The sequence below is a fragment of the Staurois parvus genome, unplaced genomic scaffold (assembly GCF_062004578.1).
Source record: "Staurois parvus isolate SC_StPar_1 unplaced genomic scaffold, SC_StPar_1.0 ptg000356l, whole genome shotgun sequence".
Classification (NCBI taxonomy): Eukaryota; Metazoa; Chordata; class Amphibia; order Anura; family Ranidae; genus Staurois; species Staurois parvus.
In genome coordinates, this window is record NW_028318152.1 from 3711096 (window position 1) to 3729963 (window position 18868).

Genomic DNA, 18868 nt, shown 5'->3' on the forward strand with positions numbered 1-18868 from the left:
TGATATTTGGGCGTGATCACAGAACCATCAAACGTTTTGTTGGAAATAGTCAACAAGGTCGCAAGAAACATGTTGAGAGAAAAGTGCTGTCATATTCCAGAACTGCAACCTACCCAGAGTGCCCAGAAGTACAAAGTGAAGTAAAAGTCTGAAGGCAGACTTTTCAAAGGTTTTATGGACTATTAAGACGAGAGTGACTCTTGACTGACCAGATTGATGGGCCTGTGTCTGGATCAGTGACGGGCACAGAGCTCCACTTTGACTCAGACGCCAGCAAGGTGGAAGTGGGGTTCTGGCATGGGCTGGCATTATTACCAGAACCCCACCTCCACCTTGCTGGCGTCTGAGTCAAAGTGGGGCTCTGTGCCCGTTACTGATCCAGACACAGGCCCATTCATCTGGTCAGTCAAGAGTCACTCTCGTCTCATCAGTCCATAAAACCTTTTAAAAGTCTGCCTTCAGACTTTTACTTCACTTTGTACTTCTGGGCACTCAGATATTTCAGATATTTCTTGGCCCAGCCTTGACGTTTTAAATTATGTGTCTTGTTCAGGGGTGGTCGGGTTTTAGCCTGCCTTAACTTGGCCATGTCTTTAAGCATTGAACACCTTGTACTTCTGGGCACTCAAGGTAGGTTGCAGTTCTGGAATAGGACAGCACTGGAGAATAATGGGTACCCGTTAGCTTCAAGTTTGATTCTTCTCAAATCTTTGGCAATTAATGTGCATCTTTTTTTCTCTTAACACATTTCTTGTGACCCTGTTGACTATTTGCAACAAAATGTTTGATGGTTCTGTGATCAAGTCCAAATATTGTAGCAATTTTAAGAGTGCTGCATCCCTCTGAAAGGTTTTTATACCATTTATGACTTTTCAGAGTCAGTTAATTCTCTTTTTTAGCCCATTTTGCCTGAGGAAAATAAGCTGCCTAATAATTATGCACACCTTGATATAGGATGTTGATCTCCTTAGGCCACACCCTCCCTCATTAAACAAATACACTAAGCATTCACGTTTATACAGCTTAGAGTAGGAAAATATGCGCAAAAATAATTTGGTCAAAAAATGCACTTGACTAATAATTGTGCACACAATGTACATTTCTGCTAATGTTATAGCGAAAACATCCATGGCCAGACATTCTGTACCTGAGTGAATGTGCTGGTTATCTAACACCGTGTTTCTCAACCTTTTTTCAGTCAAGGCACCCTTTAAAATTATGGATAATCTTAAGGCACCCTTTAAGATTCTGCACAATCTCAAGACACCCCAATCTAAAATGTAAAAACCTATTCACACATCCAGTACACCCAATGTTAGAGGCGATTTATTCTTCCAAAGCAAATACACCTTTGCATACTGCTACTGACTAATATTCCATTATGTGTCTCTCATTTTCTCTCCCTTACTCTGCTAATGTGACCCCAGTGCTGATGGAGAGGGGCAGGGGAAGGCCAAATAAGGATGATGTGCATGCACCCGACGTCCACCTTATCAAGTGATGTCACTGGTTGTTGTTAGGATGATGGCAGCTAGGAGGTTATAAAAGTGCACAATAAAAACTTGTGGCTCTGTACTAAAAGGCAGGATTGATCCACCTGCTGGCTTGTATACAATTGTTGGGCATTTTGCCAAGGCATCCCTGAAAAAAGCCTGAAGGCACCCTGGTTGAGAAAGGCTAATCTAACAGAATGTTAATATGAAATCAGAAAAGAAGGGAACCTTTACTTTTTCAGCCCACAATAAAAAAATAAATGAATTAAATCACACACTGTACATGCATTTTATAATTATTTTATTTTAATCTATTGCACAATTCTGTATATACAACCTTTTCTAAGCCTAATGTCATGAGAAGAGGGTTTAACCCTCAAATTTTTCTTCAGGCTGGCCTGCATGTACAGCATGAGTTGCAGGGCACATAATGGGACTTTATGATCACAGAATATCCAAAACCCTTCTCCTACATTTAGCGGCACCCTACCTGTACAATAAAGGCTGACAAACCAGAAACATTTTAAAGTGTAGAAGAGATTAGAAAGATAATGCAAAGATTTTTTTTTTTAATTGGGGCAAAATGGACAGAAATGGGGAGGAGTTGAGTATTGCAGTAATTAATTTTTATGCCACCATGATTTAAGTTGATCTCAGAACTAGGGGCGGACTGACAACTCATGGGGCCCCCGGGCAATAGGGGATCATGGGGCCCCTGTGTCCTTGCCCACACTCAAAAAAGCCTATAAAAAAAAAAAGGTACCAGGGGCATCTCATGGGGCCCTCTACTGACCCCGGGCCCTCGGGCAGTGCCCGAGTTTCCAAATGGTCAGTCCGCCCCTGCTCAGAACAGATATTACATTTACCTTTACATTAAAATTACCTTTACAAACAAGTTTGATAAAAATCTGTGTTTGTTAGAATCTTCCCCTCGAACAGTGGATGCCCATACCTTCCAGGGGGAATTGAACACCATGTTTCTAAACAGGAATTTTCACTAACTTTAATTAACAGAGAGGGGAAGGATGTTATCATAGGGGCAATAGCAACAATTGGGACTGGTTTTCTATCCTACCCAGTTTCTCACAAAAGCAGTCAGCTGACATGTCATGTAGAGAAATCATAGATAAGATACTGCTGCAGCCATTTACTGTTTTATCAATTCCATGGCTAGCTTTAGTCACTTCCTGCTTTCATTATTCATTATCTGTATCTTGGTTATGTTATGTCTTAAATAGTTTCATTTTACTCCTGTTTTTCTGTGTAGCTGTATTAGTTGATGATTTTATCAGAACACATTATACCAAGTTTTTATCAACACCATTGTTATTATCAAACAAAGCTTATAAAAGAAACAGTGGAGCTGTCATTTGCAGCTTATTTTTTTTGTTGCAACCCTAATCTAATTATTCTGGCTGATTTACAAGAGTTTGCCTTCTGGCACACATAAATTACGCTTCACATTTGTTTACAGACATATGGCATTTCTAATAGCTGCTGTAATTAGGCACATCCACTGTCATCTAGAGACCACTGAGTGCCTTTCCAGCTTTTTTATATGACAGATTACTATGATTTGGTGAACTCCTGATACACATTAATGGAATCTTTGCCTACAAAAGCTGGTCTGTCTTCATCCCAAAGGATCACCAGGAAGAAAACGTTTCAGCTCTTCGCAGTAGATTGTGCTACTTCAAAGTAGAATTCCACATAATCTATTAAATGCGATTTGTGAACTGCCGCATTTAACAAAAATTTCAGTTTACAGAATATTTAAATACACTGCTCAAAAAAATGAAAGGAACACTTTTTAATCAGAGTATAGCATCAAGTCAATTAAACTTTTGGGATATTCTTTTGGTGGTATTTAATCACCGAGTTTTTTTTATATTTTGCTAAATAAAACAAAAACACCTGAAACTTTTTGGGGAAATAAATAACATTTCTTAATAAATTTACATCAAAATGTATTCTGCTACATTTCTTTTCTGAAAATACCCCAAATTAGTACATATTATGTAGGAAGTCCACAAACCATGGTATATATATCTGACAAATTGGTCAATGTACTGACGGCTAAACTCATTTCTTGAGGCCCGAAAATGCCAGCATAGTACAAATACCCCTCAAATTACCCATTTTTTGAAAACAGAGAGTCCAAGGTATTTAGTAAGGGGCATGGTGAGTTTTTTGGAGGTTGTAATTTGTTACAATTTTTTGTAAAATGTAGAAATTAAAAACCAAAACAAAAAAAAAACCTTTTTTTTTTTTTTTTGAACATATTGTCACCAGTTTAGTGCAGCGTGATTACATAACTGGCGTGGTGGTGATCATGGATACTGACTGGTGACCGTATGTAAAAAAAAAATTTAAATAATAGTTTACTTTTTTTTCACATTTTTCTATTTTATTACATTTTTTTTTCCACACACTGTGATCAAAGCAATACAAGGTTACCAAAGTAACATTGAGCTACTCTTTTTTTTTTTTTTTACACATTATGATTGCTAATACCAATGTTTTTCTTTGATATTTGCAATCATTGTTACTGAATGAAACAGATTCAGTCTTTTGTTGTGATTAGCTGAGATTGGGCAAAGCTCATCACATGCTACAGATAAGCTGTGATTGGCCCTGTCTGTGCCATGTGACTGCTTTCATCACTCAAAGTTAACAACACAATTGTATACAATGAATGGCATGACAGGAAGCCATCCATTGTATACAATCGACATGCGATCTGCTGTGATTGGTCACAGCGGTCACATGACACTGGCAACGGGCCGCCGTAGTGATATGTCATCGGCTGTGACCAGTGGACAAAGCCGGTGACAGATTGCGCCGCTGGCAGCCCCGTGAACGGCTGCTTTTTACAGGACGTCATATGATGCCTAGTCACAGCAGTGAGTGTCCCGCCCAGCCGTCAATCTGCTATAGGTCGGATGGGAAGGTGTTAAAAAAATATATAATGTTTAGGAGGGATAAGTAATTTTCTAGAAAAAAAAAAAAAGTGCTGATTTTTACATATAGGGGAGAATGTCAGAATTGGCCTGGGTTGTAAATCCCCCCTAGAGTAATCAGAATCCTAAATGCCTGCCCAGGGTCCAGCACTGATGCCAATATGTGACGCACTAAACTCCCTTCCTGGCCAGCTCTCCTCCAGTGCTATTTGTGGAGGATAGGCAAGTCACTTGTGTGTGCTGCAGCACCTGTGCAAAAATTTCACTGTCCATTTCTTCGTCACCCAGGATGACACCTGTGACTTGAAATGGAATGGAAGAAAATCTGCCAGAAGTATACAGTATATGGAGAAGATTCAAGTTTGCCTAAGTGGTACTTTTTTGTTTTTTACTCGTAATCATACTTTAAAGTGGAACCATGCTCTTATATTTATGTTTAAAGGTAAATGTTGGTGAAAGGGCTGAGGTGGTAAGAAAATTATTTTGGGCATTTTAAAAAGGAGCAAAGATGTGGAAGATAGCCCTCTCTCACTGAGAGTTAAGCATTAAGACACCTGCCCATGCTAAGGCATGTATAATGTACACCTGTAAATACAGCATCTAATAGGAATATACAGTGCCTTGAAAAAGTACTCATACCCCTTGATAATTTCCATATTGTCACGTAACAACCAAAAATGTAAACGTATTTTATTGGGATTTTATGGGATAGACCAACACAAAGTGGCACATACTTGTGAAGTGGAAGGAAAATGATAAATGTTTTTTTTGGTTTCAATGTTTAGAAATAAATGTGAAAAGTGTGGCGTGCATTTGTATTCAGCCCCCCTGAGTCAATCAACTGACCAAATGTCTGCTCCCTCTTTTATATGCTCACTACTAGTTAAACCAAAGGTCACATGGGCCGTCCTGGACACTCCCCTGTGCAGGTGGAGGAGTCACAGGGGCAATCGACATAGTGTAAGTAAACACGAAAGGTCTATAAAAAATACATACACATATATATATATATATATATATATATATATATACACACACACACACACACACATATATACACGCACAAATAAAACCATTGAAACTAGTGACAATCATAAAATCATATGAACCATAAGAAGTGTGCACAGTGGAAAATAAATAAATGGAAAATTACACATATATAAAAAATAATAAAAATCCTTCCCTGGTGATGCACTGCACTGCTCGCCTTTAAATAAATGGATGGATGGATGAGCAACGCTACGAAGCTGCCTAGTGCTCTGCTTGCCATAGACAACCATGGGACATGGATTTAATATAGAGAGTAGATCTGAAACCCAGCAGAGACACTTATTAATTCATAGAGATGCAGCCTACAGGGTGTGTGCTTATCATTCTAGTATAGTCATATGATGAGACGTAGGCATGTGTGGTAATACGTGATGAACTACTAGTGCTTAGTAGTGATTTAAGTGTCCTCATAACATAATGCAATAGTCCCAATAAACCGTGCAAAACGTGGTTGACTCCGTGCTGAAAAGTGTCTAATATTATGCACTCACCAGAAAGCGCATAATATGCGCATTTGAGTTGTCAGACCACTCCTGGTCCTAGAAAGTTGAACCTATGTGGATCATCTGGCAAGCTGTCACTCTGATGAGAATAAACTTTTCCTTGGCCAGCAGGGGGATTCCCGACATCCAGAGACCCTTAATAGCATTGATCCAGGTTCCTCACCCAGGGCACTCATATGAAGTATCCACCTTAAGAGAGGGGGGGGGGGGGGGGCTTGACCAAAAAGCCCACCCCAAAAAACACTGATAGTGTAGTACGTTTCAAAAAAATCCTTTATTGCAGAGTAAAAAGACAGGTCACTCACAGGGTTTCCCAGAGTCAAAGATGGCCGCCGGCCTCCACGAGGTACGGACCGGCGTGACGTCACCGGCTAGGCTCCACCCTGACGCGTTTCGTGCGGACGAGCACGTTATCAAAGGGAGCGAGCACTAGCCGGACAACCTTATATATACTGTTTCCCGCGCATGCGCGGTGAAACGAAAAAGCCGGTGACGCCATTTTGGCCCGCTCGCGCATGCGCGAAGCATACGATAGCGGCCATTTTCTTGGTTATCGCGGCTCAGGGTAGGCGATCATTATGCATTTATGTGAATCCATCTCACCTGCACTCCTATATCAAAGACAAGTATACAGGAGACGGAAAACCATCCATATTACAATGTATACTGGCCATAAGGAGTGTTATATATATTATTAAACTGTCCCTGACTCCCTTATAATGGAGTTTAATACAGGTGCAGTCAAATTTGCTGAATGAAGGCTAATTACATAGCACTTATTGCACTTCCCTATAAATATATTTAAATATAGCCAGACATCAATGAAATTAAAAAAAATAATTCATAAATACTAGAAACCATGCCTAAAAACAACCCCCTGAGCCAGGATAATTTACACTTCACATAATATAAAAACCTTACATTATCGGCTGTGCCACAATAATAATCCTAAATGCTTGAAATTTGTTGCGATAGACATTGTGAAACCACACTGGAGGGGCACTTATAAAAAGAGATCGGTTTCCAAATTGGAAACAAAGTGGATTTATGAGTTACAGTCTTTTTTCCCTCAAGGCTTGAATGTAGACCTTGACATTAATTGTTTTATTGATACAAGTTGATATGTTAATTATTTTTTAATTTTTATTTACCTAAATACATATACGTATATGTTTATATATTTTACACATATGGCTTATATAAGGTTTTTATATTATGTGAAGTGTAAATTATCCTGGCTCAGGGGGTTGTTTTTAGGCATGGTTTCTAGTATTTATGAATTATTTTTTTTAATTTCATTGATGTCTGGCTATATTTAAATATATTTATAGGGAAGTGCAATAAGTGCTATGTAATTAGCCTTCATTCAGCAAATTTGACTGCACCTGTATTAAACTCCATTATAAGGGAGTCAGGGACAGTTTAATAATATATATAACACTCCTTATGGCCAGTATACATTGTAATATGGATGGTTTTCCGTCTCCTGTATACTTGTCTTTGATATAGGAGTGCAGGTGAGATGGATTCACATAAATGCATAATGATCACCTACCCTGAGCCGCGATAACCAAGAAAATGGCCGCTATCGTATGCTTCGCGCATGCGCGAGCGGGCCAAAATGGCGTCACCGGCTTTTTCGTTTCACCGCGCATGCGCGGGAAACAGTATATATAAGGTTGTCCGGCTAGTGCTCGCTCCCTTTGATAACGTGCTCGTCCGCACGAAACGCGTCAGGATGGAGCCTAGCCGGTGACGTCACGCCGTTCCGTACCTCGTGGAGGCCGGCGGCCATCTTTGACTCTGGGAAACCCTGTGAGTGACCTGTCTTTTTACTCTGCAATAAAGGATTTTTTTGAAACGTACTACACTATCAGTGTTTTTTGGGGTGGGCTTTTTGGTCAAGCCCCCCCCCCCTCTCTTAAGGTGGATACTTCATATGAGTGCCCTGGGTGAGGAACCTGGATCAATGCTATTAAGGGTCTCTGGATGTCGGGAATCCCCCTGCTGGCCAAGGAAAAGTTTATTCTCATCAGAGTGACAGCTTGCCAGATGATCCACATAGGTTCAACTTTCTAGGACCAGGAGTGGTCTGACAACTCAAATGCGCATATTATGCGCTTTCTGGTGAGTGCATAATATTAGACACTTTTCAGCACGGAGTCAACCACGTTTTGCACGGTTTATTGGGACTATTGCATTATGTTATGAGGACACTTAAATCACTACTAAGCACTAGTAGTTCATCACGTATTACCTTATATGTTACTTTATATTAACCAATTGTAGTGCAGGAGCATTTGTGTTTGCTGGTCCCGAGTCAATCGTTTGTAGAATCACCCTCCGCTGCAATTACAGCTGCAAGTCTTTTCGGTATGTCTCTACCAGCCTTGCGCATCTAGAGAGTGACATTTTTGCTTAATTTTTGCAGAATAGCTCAAGCTCTGTCAGATTGGATGGAGAGCATCTATGAACAGCAAGTTTCAGGTTTTGCCACAGATTCTCAATTGGCTTTAGGTCTGGACTGTGACTGGGCCATTCAGCACATGAATGTACTTTGATCTAAACCTTTCCATTGTAGCTCTGGCTGTATGTTTTGGGTTGCTGTCCTGCTGGAAGGTGAACCTCACGGTGGGGATGGTGAGTTCAGGGTGATGTGCAGTGTTAGTTTTCCGCCACACATAGCGGTTTGCTTTTAGGCCAAAAAGATCAATTTTGGTATCATCTGACCAGAGCACTTTCTTCCACATGTTTTGCTTTGTCTCCCACATGGCTGTTCGCACACTGCAAACAGGACTGCTTATGAATTTCTTTTAGCAATGGCTTTCTTCTTGCCATAAAGGCCAAATTTGTGGAGTGCACAATTAATAATTGTCCTGTGGACAGATTCTCCCACCAGAGATGTGGATCTCTGCAGCTCCTGCAGAGTCACCATTGGCCTCTTGACTGCTCTCCTTGCCCAGCCTGTCAGTTTAGGTGGATGGCCATGTCTTGGTACGTTAGCAGTTGTGCCATACTCTTTCCATTTTTGGATGATGGATTGAATAGTGATTTTTATTTATAACCTAACTCTGCTTTAAAAACTCTACAACTTTATTTCTGACCTGTCTGTTGTGTTCCTTGGCCTTCATGGTGCAGTTTGTTCACTAATGTTCTCTAACAAACCTCTACAGGCATTACAGAACAGCTGTATTTATACTGAGATTAAATTACACACAGGATTTACTACTTAGGTGACTTCTGAAGGCAATTGGTTCCATTAGATTTTAGTTAGGGGTATCAGAGTAAAGGGAGCTGAATACAAATGCAAGCCACACTTTTCACATATTTGTAAAAAAAAAATTTAAAAATAATTTATGATTTATCATTTTCCTTCCACTTCACAATTATGTGCCACTTTGTGTTGGTCTATCACATAAATTCCCAATAAAATACATTTATAGTTTTGGTTGTAACATGACAAAATGTGGAACATTTCAAGGGGTATGAATACTTTTTCAATGCACTGTACATAGTTATTTGTTATCTTTAATGTTTTAGTTTCAGGATAATTCTTATGTCTTTTGTGTTTCCGGAGACAATTCTGCCATCTATGAACTTGTAAAGCCCAAATATTTGTCTGCTCTCAGATTACTCATTTCAGGCAAAGGCTAGTCACAGAAATTCAATCAGACCTGGCACCTATTGTTATTCAATGATTCAAATTCTGTTATGTGTTCTCAGGTTGAATTCCCTGAGGATGTCGCACCTGTCTTGATTTGAATTCCTTTTTTGTGTATATCATTGTCCCACACCCTACAATGAATGCTGGCAGATTGAGACTATAGTTTTAGAACTTCACCTGCTCAAAATAACCAACCATTCTAAGAAAGGTTCTAACACACTTTTTATAAATAGATACGATAACAGAAAATACAATTTTCTATGAGGAGTAAGGTCTCGTACACACGATGAGAATATTGGATGAACGATCGTCCGCTTTTTTTTTGTTTTTGCACGCTAGTCTCATATCGAAAGTGAATAATTTGCTAAAGTTACGAAAATTCTTGTACAACAAAGAAAATTCGGAAGAGATGTAATGTATTTGTATTGTATTTTCGGATGAAAACTGTGCTGATTAAACTAAAATCATATGATCTGGTATCGTGCGAGAAAAAAAAATTTGTGCTTGTCCCTTTAAATAATTTTGGACAAAAGCTGGGAACTAAATGATCAGATAATCGTACAACCGCTTCGAAAGTGGTATTTTTCTGATCGTGTGTACTAGGCATTAAGCACATGTGTAACTAGTCTGTGCGCTATACATAATTTATTTTTTATTAATGGCATTCACATACATCTAAGAACTAATAGTCCAATTGTGTTTAGTCTATTGCAAACACACATACACACTCTGCAGAGGCTGCAGGAAATCAGCAGTACCAAGATGAAACAAAGGCAAAAAAAAGTGAATACAGTACTTTTTTTTTTTTTTTTTGTTTAAACAAAGGCAATTGCCTATGACACAGTCATTTAGCAAACTGAACATAATTCAGTTATGGTTTACATCTACTTAAAGCATAACAGTGGCAGCTAACAGTAATTACAAAGTATCTTTTCTACTAGACCGTGCAACCTGACAAAATCGGGATTCATCAAGTCCTAGAATAAATAGTTTGACTGCGATAGGACCTAAGAAACCTGACCATCATAAAAACAACCCTATTGAAGTTTAGCAACACGGATCTTAAGGCCAGCCATACACTGTTCAAATCTCAGCCAGTTCAGCAGGAACCAGCTGAGATTCAAACCATGTATGGGCAGACAATGTACAAAGTTGATTGATGAACTTGGGTACAACCTCCCCTGCCAGATTTTACATGCAATTATCATTAGCAGCTAGTATAGCCCCTAGAAATAATCACGGTCTTCCCTCGACAATGGCTTGGCGGGAATTCCCCTGTCAAAACTGACCATGTTGATAGGGGAATAAAATGAATTTCGCCCTTTTATGGGCTGCTTAAAGCTTAGTACACACAATTAGAAAATTGTACGAAAAATACGACTTTGCGAAGAGGTTGTACAATAATCTGATCGTTCGTACACAGCTTTCATCCAAAATGATTTGAAGGGACAAGCACAAAAAATTTTCTCTTACAATACCAGATCGTCCAATTTATGTTTAAACCAGCAGTTTTTGTCCGAAAATACAATAAAAATACATTACATCACTTCCGAATTTTCTTTCTGTTGTACAAGAATTTTCGTAACTTCAGCAACCTCTTCACTTTCGATATGGGACTAGCATGCAAAAAATAAATAAAGAGACGATCATTCGTCCAATATTCTCATTGTGTGTATGGGGTTTAAGGCTCACTCATTGAAAGAGCTGCTCTGTTTTTTAGGCAGAGATGATACTGAAACGGGTTGCATGACTGGTGAAATTTAGTGGGTGTATGGGGCCCCTATAACTCTGTCATTAAAGCTCAAGAGAACAGATAACAGATGAAGCAGAGCAGATCCTTAGTACAGAGAGAGAAACTACCACAAAAATGTGAATATTATCATGCGGCCATGGCAACCAGGCCACAAGAGGAAACTTGTAACAAGACAAAAAGGTTGGTAGCATATAACGAACGCTATATGATGCAGTGTATGAAAAAATATGTTTTTTTTTCTCAGCTTCACTAAATCATTCTTTAAAAAAATAAAGCCTATGCCATGCAATATAATTATGTGTATAAACATCCTAAATCAGAAAAGAACTTTGGATGTAGAATATTCTTCACATGTTGTATTCATTCTTGCTCTGAAATCATGTTGTACTACTTTGCTCTTGTAACCATCACTCTTGCTACATTTAACCCATCCACATTATGTGCTGTACGGCCAACACAGTTAATGTCAATCTCACAAGTAATGAAGAAGGCTAGCCTCTTTATTGAGCTGCCTTTGATGCCCTTATCAGACTAAATCAGTTATTTGAAAACCCAGGCTACAAAAATGATGGGGGTATGTTTATCAAACAGTTACAGTATGCAACATTGATTTTAAAAAGGGAACCTTCACCCAACCTACTTTTCATCATTCTATGCCTTCTCCAAAACCACAACCTCCCCCCCCCCAACAATTCTACATTTATTTTTCTTTTTAACATTTAACCCACCTTGCATTTCCAGGAATCTCACCCAGGCAAGGAGGTCTTGGGGTACTATACAGCACACGTGCCAGTGTGTGTCATCAGGAAAGCTGGTTGTCTTTTCCTGGATTGTATAGCTAGTTCCCTTAAAGTGGTTGTAAACCCTCTCATATACCTAGTGAAGTGAATAGCCTCAGGTGATACTCAGAGATGAAACAAATCCTCCTACATAAGTTGTACTTGTTTATCTAATCTTTTCTTTTCTACATCCCTTCAAAAGTGCTAGATTTAGATAAAATCCCTCAGAATCGGTCAGTAACACAGAGGAGGGGGTAGGGGAGTTGCAGTGAGAGCTCTTGTACAGTGTGTGAGAGCTGAATAGAAGAAAGACACACACCCCTTCACACAGCACAGGAATGCAGGAACAATGCCAAGCTGTGTTGTGAGTAGATAAGCTGTGTGCTGAGCTCCCCTCCCCTGTCATCATTTTATCTCTAGTGTCAGGACAACTTGTCAACAGTGACACATGCTGATAACAGAGTGACAAAGCAACAGAGGAAAATGACACTCAGAGCTTTGGAGAGACAAGCAAACACTATGTATGTGCAGCTTTGTTCAGATTCCATGACTGAGGTTTACAACCACTTTAATTATGAAAAAACAAAATTGGAAGGTGGGGTGAGAGAGTTCTGTGAAGTTCCTCTATAACAAGCCAAACTTTTGAATTTTTATTAAAGGTATTTTTCACTTTGCAGTTCCCTTTCCTGGAATTTTAGCAGGCACTGAAGTGAAATCTTGATGGCTCAAAACAAAACAACACCCCTGCAGTAACAAGTAGTAAAGGGCAGCCATTTAGGTTGGGTAAAGTTTTATTTTTCGCTCTTTGATTTGAAAATTGTTTTCTCTAAATTTAACTATACTTGAGTCTCTCCCAATGTATTTTCTTTCCACTTTGCTTCAACAGACTTCACCGAAAAATCACTTTGATGGCTAATACTTTCATCTTTGATAAATTACCTTTTTAAAACAACAGGTTCAAAGATGGCTTTTATATTCCAGTATAATAAGCTGAGCACATGATTAATTCCCTTTGAAAGGAAATACCCAATATTATATAGATCTGAGAACTATTATAAAAGACCCCATGTGTTAAAGAATACCAACATGTTTTCCCAAAAAATTAAAAAACTTTGATTGATTGATTTTTCCATTAAATATCTGTTAGAATATGAATACTGCCACAAACATTTAAAATAGCTTGAAATTCGGTCTGTTCACTTATTCCAAACCTTCATAAAGATACAGATATTTAGCATCTTATGGGAATCCAGATATTCAACAGCAAAGAATATAGATTTATGTAGAGGTCCAAAGCCTCACTCAAAAAACTGGGACCTCTGGATCAAAGATCACAGGAGTGTATCACTTGCATAATACTTTTAACCACTTGCCCTCCAGAGGATTTACCCCCCTTCCTGACCAGGCCATTTTTTGCGATATGGCGTTGTGTTATTTTAAGTGACAATGCGCAGTCATGCAACTTTGCACCCAAATGAAATGTATGTCCTTTTTTCCTCACAAGTGAAGCTTTCTTTCGGTGGTATTTGATCGCCAATGCAGTTTTTATTTTTTGGGTTATAAACAAAAAATGACCAGCAATTTCGAAAAAAAAAAAAAAATATATATACTGTATATAAATTTGATTTTTAAAATTTTTTTTACTGGATATGTTTTATAGCAAAAAGTCATATATATATATATATATATATATATATATATATATATATATATATATATATATATTTGACTTTTTGCTATAAAACATATCCAGTAAAAAAAATTTTAAAAATCAAATTTAGTCATAAATTTAGGCCAAAATGTATTCTGCTACATGTCTACTAAAACAAAATTCCAATACATGTAAATAAATTGGTTTATGTGAATGTTATAACGTCTATAAACATTTTGTAAAGCGCTGCACAAACTGTTGGCGCCATATTAATCCTGTATAGTAATAATACAAATAGCAGTATATATACTGAATTTTTTTTTGTTTTAATTCTTGAAAACAACCAAAATTAAAGTATAAAAAAAAAAAAAAAAAAACGCATCTGTTTCTTGTGACCTTAGTTTGTTTGGAGCAAGCTGATCCTGTAATGGCTATTTTGGGCCTAACGTTATTGTGAGATTCTGATAGGGGCCCAAGCCTCAGTTCCTGCAACTAATCTTTCATCACCTCAACACCCCCCCCCCTTTTAATGCTTTCCTGTAGGGGTTTATAACAGTATGGCCACCTGGCTGAATAAGCCCTGAAGTCATCATTTCTAACACCTCCTAGGAAGTATTGTCATAGATCTTACTGTGGGTACTGGCTTCAAAGGAGGTATGCTTCCCTTGACATTGGCCTATCCTAAATTCCATCTGATGAGCTACAGTTGGCCAATATCTTTCACAAATCGCAGAGCCCCCCTTTGAACATCAATGGCAAAATACAGGAACCTATTGAAGGGTGTGACCACCTGGAATGGAGGGGGAGGGGGTATAAAAGTATGCCATTGCTCAGTTTCTGTCCCTTTTCTCTTTGGAAGCCAAGCCATCAGGATGTCTGCGTAATGTATTATTCTATGTTTCTTTTCTGTAACTTTCTTTCCTGTAGTCATCTCTTTGTATTAGTAACATTCTGTATTTGCACTGTAATATTACAAGTTTTAAAATTTTACCGGCTACATTATATTTTGTAAAATTTGATTAATAGCAAGCCTCTTTTCTGTATAAATAAATTAGATCTTTATTTTTTGCACAGTTATCATTTGGTATTAATTTTATTGGTATGAGCCACATCAGGATTGGCTAAATTCATGTATAGACAAAAGGTTTTAATCACTTATTACATTTATAATCTTAGATAGAATCAAGTGAATAAGTGCGGTATCAAAACCGCCAAAACAATCCAAATGTTTAAAATACACTATATTGCCAAATGTATTGGGACACCCCTCAAATCATTGGATTCAGGTGTTTCAATCACCTCCATGGCCACAGGTGTATAAAATCAAGCACCTAGGCATACAGACTGCTTCTACAAACATTTGTGAAAAATGGGTTACCCTCAAGAGCTCAGTGAATTCAAGTGTGGTACCGTGATAGGTTGCCACCTGTGCAAAAAGTCCATCCATGAAATTTCCTTGCTGCTAGATATTCTAGATCCAACTGTTAAGTCACGTAAAATGACTGAGCGGAGTCAGTGCATGCTGCCGCGTCTGGGTTTGGGGGTTGCAAGGGGAACAGTACTTGACTGACTGCATTTTGTCAAGTATAAGTTTGGTGAAGGGGGGATTATGGTGCGGGGTTGTTTTTCAGAAGTAAAATCCTATGGAGGGCAAGTGGTTAAAGAACTGGCGGCTGCTTGAATGGCTGAGCCACCAATGACGTCACTGAGTGTGAACAGGAGTTTCAGCCACAGCACACAGCTCTGAAGGAACGGCACGGGTATGCCGTTTCTTCAGAGTACATGCGACAGTATTCTCACCGGCTGCTGCTCCATAGAATATCTCCTAAACAGTGAACGTTTAGGAGATATTAATTTTTCCTACCGGTAAGCTTTATTATAGGATTACCTGTTGGTAAAAATATACAAAGTGACTTTACTACCACTTTAATGCACAACTATAGGTAAAACACTATGTTAAATACACCAAGTAAAGGCATTTGTGCTGTACAGTTCCAATGCATACCTAGTAAGTTCCACCAATATCCCATTTTGATAAGGGCCTCACCTATAAACCGGTTTAGCTTTAAGTGCTTACCTTCCAAATCCTCTGTTGCCTGATAAAATGGGAGTGGCACTCCCTGAAATGAAAGAAATCATTCTGTGAGGACAAGAACACAATCAATATACAGAATTTATTAAATACAATGATTACTTTGACTCAGGGTAAAATACCTTTAACACTTTTGTTGCCAGGCCCTGTGCTCCACTTTAAAACACAGGTGGCCAAACCATTTTTTAAAAATATATTTCTTTTGTTTCTTTTTTCACTTGCAGCTTTCAGAGATTGTAAATTACCCCCTAAACCATACATTTTCTGCAAGCACCGAATAGGTAGAATAAAAAGAAGGTGATACTAATTTTTTTGTTTTCATATCCCGAAATAGTTGTGCACAGGTTTATCAAAAAGTAATTTTCACAAAAAATACACTAAAATCATTATTAGCAGACATGAACACAACAGACCCTACAAAATTCCTACCAAAAGGGAAGACTGTATTGAATAACAAATTTGTAAATTTTACATTGTGCCATTTTATGAAGCAGTGAAAAGCGAAGGTACGCAAAGCTGTAAATAAGTACATTACTCTAACACCGGTTATAGGCAGAGGTAATTATTTCATTGAGCGTTGCAAATAGCATATATATTTTCTTACTTTTGTGCTTTGTGATTCACAATCAGTGCTAGTAGCCTGCTGAGGAGACATTTAGGTGTGCGGGAACACATTTTTTACTCAAACTCTGAAAGTTAGCATTTTTTTGCAACAGGTAAAACGTTTATTGTATATTGCTCAGGTTAGATACAACTATGACTGTCAAAGGAACACAGACATCTTAGCATGAACAGGCCTCCAGAAGAGGCCACTGAAAGCATCAAGTCATAATACATAAAGGTCAGATGATAGAAAGAACAGAGGAAAGTTATTAATGCATATTACCATAGCAGGGGGGTAGTGTCGCACCTGCAACAACCACAGCAGAGGAGGAGAGTAAGGAGGAAAAAAAAAAGATATGGGGGTGGGGGGGGGGTTGGGTGTAAAAGTTGGTAGTGCCAGGTTAAAAGTATCACAAGAATTGCTACACCAATCCTCCATACTTAGACATCCTCATTTGCATCATAAGCATCAATCCAGGCTGACCATATTTTATCAAATTTTTTGGGACGATTTCTGCACTCATAGGTTAACTTATACAGCAGTGGGACCGCAGCTTTGGATCAAGTTGTAAAGGCCATTCACACTGGGCCTTCAGGGTATCAACCATCGATTCCCAATAAGAACTAATAGATGGGCATTGCCACACCATATGAAAAAAGGTACCAATGGAGAAATGACAGCACACACAGAGGAGACTAAACGAAGGGTAAATGGCCGCCAGCCTCTGCGGGGTATAATAAACCTTATGTAGGAACTTTAGCTGCATCCATAGCAGAAATCATGTTAGCAACATAGGGACCTATACACCCTTTCTAGTCATCATCAGTGAGGTCAGGGATATCAGTTTTCTATTTGTTAAAGGTTTTGGCAGAAGTAGAGGTGTGTGCCACCGATAAACGAAGATAAAAGGGAAGACAAAGGTTTTCCCATCACCTTCAATGTCAATAAGCGCTTTACCAAATCAGATTGGAATATAATTGTGTCTGGGAATTGGGGCCCGCGCCAAGTGTCTCAGCTGTAAATATCAGAAATGAATGGTTGCTCGTTTATTACAGTACTGTGAAGGAGAACTTTCCTGTCAGTGACAATTACCTGGGCAGCCTATACCTGGAGATCTGGAAGTTAAAAAAGATGTCACAACTGAGAATTACCCCAAAGGGGAATGTGAGGGGAGTAGGTGGCCTCCGCCCTATAAATTGCCCTGGCTTGTACCCACACACCAATCGTCGCACGCATGAGTCCTGTGACTAAGGTGTGGGCCCTGGGACCTCGGTAAACCAAATTACTCAAGGCAGCATAAGATCCTAAGAGAGCTGCCTCTAGAGTAACTGCCAGGTTATGCTTAGACTGACTAAACCACCATTGTACAGTTACAAGCACTGCTGCCCAGTAATAAAGTTAAAAATTAGGCAGAGCCAATCTCCCTTAAGAGAGGGCCAGTTGAAGTGTCCTCCACACTAGTCTAGTAGTCTTGCCTGACCATGCAAAAAGGAGACTATTGTTCCATCCAGCTTAACAAAAAACACCAAATCGTTTACAAATAGAGAAATTTTGGGACATAAACCATTTTTAATAGTTTATGTCCCCAACTAGTTCACTCTGCCTACTGGGGACAAGAGCAGTGCATGCCAGACTTGACATTCTTGAGCAAATTGGGAAATTAAAGGAGCAATACTATCCTCTTAATAAGACTCTAACCAACCCCGCACTCTGACTCCCAGGTAAGTGAACTCCTCCACCCACTGTATTGGCATACCTGTGTTTACACCCGAGCCTGAGGGGTGAAGGGAGAATAGGACTGACTTTTCCCAATTGACCCGGATACTAGAAAATTGACCAAACAAGTCTATAATATTCAGAGCAGATTGTAAGGAGAAATCCACATCTTGAAGGTACAGAAAGGTATCGTCTGCATGTAAAGAAATTTTTTCATGTCACGTCCCCACCTTAATGCCCCTCACCCGTCGGTCCTGACACAAAGGAATCACCAGGGGATCAATGGCAAGTACAAACACACCTAGGGAATGCAGACAGCCCTGCCTTGTCCCTCTATGCAAGGGGAAGAGAGCAGACAGCATTCCATTTACCTGCACTGTAGCTACCGGGCTATGATACAAAAGCTTCTGCCACACAATGAAATCGGGTCCAAAGCCAAAAGATCCCCAAATCCTCCACAAATACTCCCATTCAATCTAATCAAATGCTTTCTCAGCGTCGAGAGAAGTGACCACCCCTGAGGCATCCTCAGTAGTGAGAGCTGTGTGTGTAAACAAGCATCTAATAATATCTGTATCTCTACCTGGCATAAACCCTGATTGA

General features: G+C 39.1%; 1 protein-coding gene across 1 annotated transcript in view; it reads right to left on the reverse strand.

The window, feature by feature from the left end:
• POLA2 (DNA polymerase alpha 2, accessory subunit) overlaps positions 1-15973 on the reverse strand; it is a gene marked incomplete at its 5' end in the record, with an annotated part of 34543 nt that extends 18570 nt beyond the window's left edge. The window contains one exon of the mRNA XM_089684770.1: positions 15931-15973. Within this exon, the coding sequence (XP_089540896.1) occupies positions 15931-15973 (43 nt within the window). The remainder of the gene's footprint in view (positions 1-15930) is intronic.
• Positions 15974-18868: the final 2895 nt, after the last annotated feature.